This window comes from Helianthus annuus, chromosome 5 (assembly GCF_002127325.2).
Source record: "Helianthus annuus cultivar XRQ/B chromosome 5, HanXRQr2.0-SUNRISE, whole genome shotgun sequence".
Classification (NCBI taxonomy): Eukaryota; Viridiplantae; Streptophyta; class Magnoliopsida; order Asterales; family Asteraceae; genus Helianthus; species Helianthus annuus.
This window is the reverse complement of record NC_035437.2, coordinates 109,336,658-109,346,009: the sequence shown is the minus strand read 5'-3', so window position 1 is coordinate 109,346,009 and position 9,352 is coordinate 109,336,658. Positions and strand designations below refer to the sequence as shown.

The window sequence follows — 9,352 nt, the reverse complement described above, 5'->3', positions numbered from 1 at the left end:
AAGAGAGAAGATGTATCTATCTAATCAGGCAACTAGTACGTATAGTAAAGCAGAAAACATAAGACAATTAAGCAAGTAACTATGGATCCGAGCTATGAGGTCAGATAAGTCGAGCCTTGTACTTGGAGTGTAGTGTCATCACGAGTCACGGGTTATAGTTTGGTTTTTCTCAAAAAGATTTTTCCCTTTAAAAAAAAAACCAAGTTCACTATAACCAATGGCTCTGATACCAATCTGTCACACCCCCAAAATCCACCCGCGGATAACACCCGCTTCGAGGGCGTGACTGACCAGGATCCAGCCACCAATTATACTGACAACTTAAATTAATAACAAGAGTAATACTTACTAACCATAAGATTAGCAAATATCAAGTTCAGTGTTCAAAGTTTTAAGTTCAGAGTAAATGTAGCGGAAGCATAATTAACAGTTTTAAACATTGTTCGTAAGGTAAACATAGTAAATGCCCAACACACGGGCAGACGACCACTACACATCCCAAGCAGCTGCTCCAGTCACTGGCCACCTGCAATGCATGCAGTAAGGGGTCAACAATAATGCTGAGTGAGTTCACTAGTTGTCCAGTTTTAATTACCAAAAACTCGTTTCACCAGTTAATTTATCCGTTTATACATGCCATGGGGAGCTACCCCAAAAGTTAGCGACTAAACTGTTTTTCCAATACCGAATACTAGGTAACCGTTTGCGTTTCCGCAGGATGCCCCGATGTCAATGTTCTATCATCATTGACGGATGCCTGAGTACATTAGTTCACGACCGATCCCATACCATGGCACGGTGTGAGGCTGGTAAGACCTAAATAGCGCTATCAACTAATAACCCGTTCGCCTGGCACCGGCGACTAATCGGTATTATGTAGTAGGGACTTGAGTGATAGAGTTGCGTTTAGTGCCGTTGATTGCATTCCGTATAAACAGTAATTAACTAAAAAGGTTTCCCAATACAAGGAAAGATAAAGTAAGTTTGTTCCCAATAACTAGGGAAGGAATGTAGACGGTATCCCCCTTACAAGGGGATAGGGTTGTTTTAGTCTCGTGTCCCAAACCACCGGGACGCATGCTTTTAAGTTGTGAACTCACCTTGGGTTGCTCGGTAAGATACGTTACTTGGTTAAGCTCGTTGGTTACCACGTCCTAGCATGGTTACCAAGCATGGGTCAAGTCGGGTACAAGTGAACACGTATACATACAGTAACATGTAGACATACAAACAGTAGCAGATCAGTAAACAGCCCAAACAATAGATAGCCCAACCGTTAAGGCCCAAAACAGCAAAACAGTCAAAGCCCAATACACAAAACAGCCCAGTCGAAACTAAGGTGGTTGCGACTCGCAACCGAGGTTGCGACTCGTAACTGCGGTCTCGGTCCGTCACGTTTTGGTTACGACTCGTAACCGGAGATTGCGACTTAGCAGGTGTGGTTGCGACTCGCAACCAGGTTTGATGGTGCTGATTGCGACTCGCAACTGGGAGGTTTCGACTGGTCATGCGTGGTTTCGAGTAGCAACCAAAGGTTGCGACTCGTAATCCGTGATAACGTGCATGGCAAACTTCTAGAACCTGCAGTGTACTATCCAATGAAATTGCATTTTCATGTAAATGTTGTACTATGCCACTAAACATGTCTGTTGGTCGTTTTGTGCACAAATTTGGATCAAAATCAGCATTTTCAAAATATTTAACACATTCAAACTGTTCTTCATGATGTTCATACCATAATCAAACAACATTCAACCATAAACAACACAAAACCTTGCATAGAACCTCCAATCGGACCCTCATCCTAAACGAACAACAACAATAATCCGAACATGCAATAGTAATCTATCTAAACCCTCATTATAACAACCGAATATCACAACATTTTATAAGCTATCCGAATCATCCAAAATATGTCATTATAACCGACTATCATGAACTTCTAACAAAAACCAAAACAAATCGGATATCATGCATTTTCAACATAGACCAAGCATTTTTAACCATCATTTAGCTACCATCACATTATTAACAATAATCAAGCATCATTTAGTAACAACACAAACAATCGAAGCAACTATAGGGATGTTTATGCTAACCGGTTGTGTGAAGCTCAAAGATCCGAGAGAAGAAAAGGGAAGATCCGATTGCGGTCTTGTTGTGGGTCGATCCGAGAGGGATGAGAAGAGTGGTCTTGGTTGCTAAAACTTTAGGGTTTTTGTGTGAGAGATGAGAGTGTGAGAAGAGAGTGTGTAAAATGGTTAAGGGAGGTGGGGTTGGGTTTATATAATGTACTGAGTTGGGCTAGGGGGGGGTTTCCGGGTTGGGTTCTCGGTTACAAGGCCCAAACGGCCCAATCCAAACAACCGGCTCCTTTTGTTGTTCACGGTTCACTCGAGACCGGGTGGTCTCGAGTCGGGTCTCGGGTTTGGTTGTGGTTTCGGGTTCCGGTTCATCTCACATACACACCCACTCTCTTATATCTATATATATATATACGTATAACACACTAGCACAAAGATCACATAGAACATCAAAACAATACACAACTTTTTCATTTAATAGTATACGTACACGCATGTTACATCGAAAGATTGTCCGGGAAATTCCGAAGTGTCACATTTTATTTGAAAGAATAGACTTAGAGTGGTCAACGAACCATTTGGTAGTCATCATAATGAAGGATTCCACAAGATGAGCCAACGGGTCGATTAGTTGTGTAAATTGTAGCTTTGGTATCCTAAGTAGTTGATCGTGGCGATAACAATCACAAGAGCATTTAAAACAAAGGATTGGTAAAGTAATGTGGATGATAATAAGCCCCGGATGTTTGGTATAAGGCGCCAAAAACATACTAGTTAAATGGTAGTAAAATGGCTAAAGTTAGAATGGGTCGAATAAACGCATAGGGACATATAGTCTTTCAGTCCGTAAATAAATTTTTCGGTATGATAATTGTTATAGGCATGTCGGTAATGAATTTACAGACGTGTAGGAAAAAGAATCGCCTTAAACGGACTCACGAGTCAAAAGATATGCTAATTTGAAGTTAAAAACTGACTTTTCCGGAGCTGGTAGAAAAATGCAGCACAAAAACATAACCTGCTGGAAATTCCATTCCCCCGCGCCACGCGGGGGAATCCGTAAAAACTGTCGCGACACGCGGGGCACTCTAGCGGCCCGCGTAAGATTTAACAAGATCTGTCGTGGGGTGCGACAGACCAGAAAGCTGAAACTTTTTATTTTTCTTGCTTGTTTGATATTGGAACTTGATTTAATACATTTTAATGTTGTCAAAACTAACAATTGATGTGGTTTTGACCCTAGGTAAAAGTGGGGGTTTTCCGGATGGCAATCAAGCTAATATCGAAGAACCGAACACTTATTTTGAAGCTTCCGCAATATCTTAACTTTTAATAGATTATGTTCATGGGTTGTAAACAAATTTTTAAGCAACTTTGGAATGTGCGCATTAGTCTTAGTTGACTAATGTTTTGCTACTTTTGAACCTTACTTATGGAATTTATGTTACAACCTAGACATCTTTATATAAAAGGGTATGAATCATTATTAATTCAAGTAAATATTAGACGGGTGTTTCACCACATCGCTTAGAAAACAAAAACTAATGGAGTATCTCCCTTATAAAAGAAGGTAAAGACAATGTACAAAGTGAATTAACTATTTATACTTGCATATTTACCCATATTGTTAAATTAAATGACAATTATGACTCTTAATCTATGAAGAAATTCATTTTTACGGGCTTCTTAAGTAGTAAATTTTGCGGTTCTTTCTTAGTTCGAGCTAGATCGAGCCGACCCGATCTAGCTCGAATTCTAATCAAGTCGAGCTCGAGCCTCAATTCTTAGCTCGATTTGAAATTCGAGCTCGAGCCGAGCCAGCTCGAATCGAGTTCGAGCCAAGCTCGAGCTGGGTCTAGCTCGGCTCGTTTACAGCCCTAGAGGGCGTGAAGAAGGAAAAGAAAACTAAGTTTGCAAAAGTCAAAGGATATTGGTGGACCCCATTTTATATTCAATGTTTTATTATTTTAGAGTAAGGGTAGTTTAGTCATTTTAAACTCATTTAACTAAGAAAATTAACGTCCATCCCTTTCAGGGATTATTCGAGTAACAATCGAGCAAACCACAAGGAACATACATGTAATTTTCAATAGTTGAGGACTATAAGTGTTATTTTACCAAATCACAAGGAGCATCCGTACATTTTACTCGGAAATATATATACACCTCTTTTTGTGATTTGGACGATTGATCATAGATGCACTCGGTGCCCTTGGGCTAATGGCCCACTTGAAACAAACAAACACCTCTACATTCCATTCAAGCAACCCGAATCCCCTACTTCTCACCACCCCTACACCATCTAATCTCCACCGTCCACTTCCCACCCCATTAAAAAGTCATCCACGATCATCAAAATTGAGTGTACAAAGAAGACCCCAAAGTCTCAATCTCTCATCATTCATCCATTCATTGCAGATTGAGGACTTCAATTTGCTTTCGTCGCCCCGTACGTTACCGTTGTGTACGATAATATCTTTGTCTCTCTTCGTGGAAATCAAGGTTTGTTTGTTTGTTTTTCTTAATCTATTTAAAATCTTGTATTATCAAAACTGAAATTGTTGATCGGATTGTGATTTTGTTAACTAATTTAAGATGGGTTTTATTTGGATTTGATTGAAATTGGTGTTTTGTTGGTTTTCTTTGATTTTGGGGGTTAAAGTTGTGATTTTTTATATCATTGATGGTAAAAAGAAATTAGATTTGATTTGGGTTTGTTATTGTTAGGGCTTTTTGGTGTTTGGGTGTAGGAATCTTTGATCAAGAAAGTTCATTTCACTGTTTTGGCATGTAAAGCTTTGGCTTTGTTTGAAGCTATTTTTGTTATATCACAAAAGTAAATAGAAAATTATATAGTCTAGTACAGTTAGCAATTGGAAATTGGAATCATGTTGTTGATAACAAAGGTCAAAACTAATAATAACTTTGATAAAGATTCACAACATTCATTGTTGAACTTGATCATCACCGATTCACCGATATTAGCAAAACCATCTAAGCTTCCGGGCTCATATTTATTTGAATGAAGTGCTTCACATTCATCGCGATGTGAATCATCCTCTTCTTGTTGTAAAGTCACTAAAGTTGAAGGTTGTGGAAACCTTGCCGTTGTTTGTTGCCTACATCAAGCCATGTCAAGTCATCAGTGTGTCAGTTGTGACGTCAAGTCAGTTTGCAAGAGGGAGTGAGGGACTCTGCATCCGAGGCAACAGTTGGCAAGAGAGGTAAGTCGTTGCGTAGGAGTCGATAATAAGACATGAAGGAAGGAGATCCGGATGTTTTAAACTTAAAGAATCGAAGTCCAACGCTTAAAACATGTAAAACCCTCCTGAAATTTAAAAGCGCTCGCTTGAGCCCACCTGCGTCTGTCCGGTGCGCGTCTCTGTCGCACGTAGAGAAAGCCCACTGCCTTGTGTCTACCTAAGGCGCAGTCGCCTTGCCTAAGTATCTTGTGCGCTTTTGAATACTTAGAAGTTAGCACCGGTATCTATATTACTTTCGCCTTTTTGTATTGTAGGCAAGAAAAACATATCTTTTGTGATTGTATGTATCAAAACATATTATTTTCTTCATACAATGACAAAACGATAAAACCAATATGCATTTTGGCGTAATTAACCCTTTCTTTAAATAAAGTGTAATTATGTATGAGCATGTATGTTACTTCAAAGTTCTCTATGTTGGCTCTTAATATATTGAAGTCATATTTTTGGACTAAAGAGCCTTCACAAGTCACAACTACATGATGCTTGTATTATATATAATGATGGTGTCTTACTATTGATTTAACTTTGTTTTCAGACACATTACAATTGAAATGCGAAATTTCCGTAGAACGATAGTAGTAAGCCGGGGTTGACTTTTTCCGTGTGTACGTTGACCTGGCTCCAAAGGATCTCTTAAATCAATGTTATGAATGGGCAAAGATGGAAATCTACACCGGATTGTCTTCAACCATCTGGTAAAAAGCAGCTGAATAGCATCGATCCATCGGGAGCCATGTCATCACAAAATTATCCCTTAGTTTCTAGGTCTTCGAGTAACCAAACGCCTAATTTTGTAAATTCACAATCAACGACGGTAGTTAGTTTGACGGGTCAAAACAATGCTATGCCGTGGGGTCCAGCATCGCTTGAAGATCTTCTTGAGTTTACCGAAAACGTCTGTGTCGGGAATTATCAGATCGAGGCTCAAAATGGTTTGATGCCAGCTGACGATCATGTGAGGGGACCGGCAACTGATTGGCAGAAATGGGGGGTTGACTTTATGAGCGTTGAGGATAATATTGACTCGAATTGGAGTGAAATTTTGGCTGATGTTGATGCTCCAACTTTAGAAGCAAAGGTATGAACTTTTTGAACTTTTGTGTATAAATACGTTTTTTTAACACGAAGTGTTGTTTCATATATTTATACATTTTATGCATAAATACATTTCTTTATTGAATTATCGTTTTCATCTTGTGTGCTATTTGTGGTAGGTAGACGTGACAAAATGGGTGGGTTGGTTGGGTGACATTCTAAATGGGTTGGGTTGACTACAAATATTATATTAAATGATGCGTCAATTATGACTACAAAAATAGATTATTTCAATGATACTCTAATTTTTTTAAATGAAATAATTTAGGAGGTTATACATTAAATTACAAGAGTAAAGTACACGGATAGTCCCTGTGGTTTTCTAAAATTTTGGGATTTGGTTCCTAGCTTTCCAAAAGCACACGCATGGTCCCGGGGTTTGCACTTTGTAACGTATCGAGCCCCAACTTTTGCCAAAAGTACATGGATGGTCCCTGTGGTTTGCACTCTTTAGCGCATATAGTCCCTCACTTGGACCTCTCAAAACCTTCAGATTTGTTGGCTAGGGACTAAATGCGTTACAAAATGCAAACCACAGGGACCATCTGAAAGGGTGGATATTATATGAGAAATTTTAGAAGGATATATATGTAACTGCCTATACTTTTAGCAAAATAACATTGTTACGTTTTTTAATAGTTTTTGAAAATATTAAAACCATGTTAAATATGCAGCAAACGCAATCTATTCCGCAACCTCCTGTACTAAATATAGAAGTATGTCCAGTCAGCAGCCCGTCATCTACCGGGCCCGGTGTCAAACCGCGCATGCGTTGGACACCAGAACTCCATGAATCCTTCGTTGAAGCAGTCAACAAGCTGGGTGGCAGTGAACGTACGTATTTTAGTAACACTTTATATATATTTTTATTGCTTTTGAGAAATCATGATTGCATCTTTTGTGCTGACTTTTATCGTTGACTTAAAGGAGCTACACCAAAAGGTGTTTTGAAGCTCATGAATGTTGAAGGTTTGACTATTTATCATGTGAAAAGTCATCTACAGGTATGTTAGAAAGTTATGTATTTAGCGTTGGCATAAAACCAGTGATACGGTTTCTTTAACTTATGATCCGAAAAATATTTTGTTTGACCACCAAAGTCAAAGTAATGGCTAATTTCAGATTGATGTTTCTGTTATTTTGGTTTCAGAAATATAGAACAGCCAGGTACAAGCCAGAATTATCTGAAGGTAAATACTGTTATAGCCATTTAATAACATTGTTAATTTAAAAGAAACATACGGTAAATCACTTGATGTCTTAATAGTTTTTAGAAATTTTTTATGATTATAATCTTTAAACAAATAGAGTATAAAATTTGACAGAAGTCTAATATGTTCACCTGTATATCCCATTATTATTATTTATTTATTTATTATTATTATTACTATTATTATTATTATTATTTAATTAAAATTTTTTGATTTAATATTTAATGCAGGAACGTCAGAGAAGAAACCTTCTATTGATGATATAGTATCTATGGATATTAAAAACAAGTAAGTTTCGGCTCATATTTTCTAATGTTAATGTGTGTGTGCGGTTTCTTATATATATATATATATATATATATATATATATATATATATATAGGTAGAGGATCCTGTAAAAAGTGCTCAAAGTGTGAGAAGTGTATTATAACACTATATATAATACTATATAACACCCTATAAACACAGTATAACAATATGTAACACCATATAATACCATATAACACTTTGTAACACTATATATCATTATATAACACTATAGGTTGTCTGATAGCATGCCTATGATAGATGTATAGTGTTATATTTGTTATATAATGATATATAGTGTTACATAGTGTTATATGGTATTATATGGTGTTACATATTGTTATACGGTGTTTATAGGGTGCTATATAGTATTATATATAGTGTTATAATACACTTCTCACACTTTAGGCCCTTTTTACACTATCCTTACCCTATATATATATATATGTATAATATATATATATGTGTATATATATAGGAGAGGGTTTAAGTGAGAATGCTAAATATCGCGAGAACCGTGAGAACTAATGTATATGGTTTTCGATGACAGGAGTTTAGGTTTAGGGATCACTGATGCATTAAAATTGCAAATGGAAGTACAAAAGCAACTTCATGAACAGCTTGAGGTATGCCAATTTTATATTATTTTTATTGTTTTATAAGCTTTCCTGTGTAACTATATAATCTGGTCAAACTTAAATGGTCAACTGATTCGATTTTGGACTTTTTTCCAGATCCAAAGAAATTTACAGTTACGAATAGAAGAACAAGGGAAAACCCTTCAAATGATGTTTGAGCAACAAAAAAAGATGGAAAGCGAAAGGTTAAAACCATCATCCTCTAATCCCAATGACGATCCCGCCCCTCCATCAAACACAACCGAAAAGTCAAAACCTGTGGAGCATGATGATGATCAATGCATATCAGATAAAGAAACCAAAAGGTCAGCAGACCATAATAGTCAAAAGTCAAAGTCAACATCTCAAACAGAAGCAAATATCGACGGTGGATGTAGTCCACGCCCTTCGAAGCGTGCAAGATCTGATCAAGCATCCATGTCTTGATTTGTAAAATGATTAATGTTGGATATTGTTTGATCGGTTTCTGTTCTTACTGCTGAAAGTTTTTAAGATTTTAGGGCTTTCACGTTTGGAGATGGATTCTGGATCTTGCAAGTGATGTTAGGTCTTTTGTTTAGTAGAAATAATGTATGTCCGTAATGAACAAGTTCGTGTTCATGAAAGTTATTTATGTTTTTCTCTCCTACGTGGTGTCTGGATCTACGTTTTGAAAATGATTATCTTATTATGAACTGCGTTTTGAAAATGATTATCTTATTATGAACTTGATTGTATGATGTTTAGAAACAGGTTTTGCTTTTGATTATAAG

At 37.2% G+C, this 9,352-nt stretch overlaps 1 protein-coding gene across 2 annotated transcripts; it reads left to right on the top strand.

The window, feature by feature from the left end:
• Nucleotides 1-4,269: 4,269 nt before the first annotated feature.
• Nucleotides 4,270-9,276, top strand: LOC110941037 (protein PHOSPHATE STARVATION RESPONSE 1). 2 transcript variants are annotated; one of them, XM_035990130.1, is made up of 8 exons: nt 4,270-4,586; nt 5,886-6,428; nt 7,120-7,279; nt 7,373-7,449; nt 7,596-7,635; nt 7,887-7,944; nt 8,513-8,588; nt 8,697-9,276. In XM_035990130.1, the coding sequence occupies exons 2-8, from the start codon at nt 5,997-5,999 to the stop codon at nt 9,024-9,026; spliced, it is 1,173 nt and encodes a 390-aa protein (XP_035846023.1). In that variant the 5' UTR covers nt 4,270-4,586; nt 5,886-5,996; the 3' UTR covers nt 9,027-9,276. The 2 variants fall into 2 exon arrangements, with proteins under 2 accessions (XP_035846023.1, XP_022038332.1); XM_022182640.2 differs by lacking the exon at nt 4,270-4,586 and adding an exon at nt 4,768-5,308.
• The last annotated feature ends 76 nt before the right edge of the window (nt 9,277-9,352 follow it).

Coding starts and splice junctions, on each gene's coding strand:
- LOC110941037 (XM_035990130.1), top strand. CDS start 5,997: ATGAATGGGCAAAGATGGAAATCTACACCGGATTGTCTTCAACCATCT. Junction 6,429..7,119: donor CTCCAACTTTAGAAGCAAAG/GTATGAACTTTT, acceptor TTAAATATGCAG/CAAACGCAATCTATTCCGCA. Junction 8,589..8,696: donor AACTTCATGAACAGCTTGAG/GTATGCCAATTT, acceptor ACTTTTTTCCAG/ATCCAAAGAAATTTACAGTT.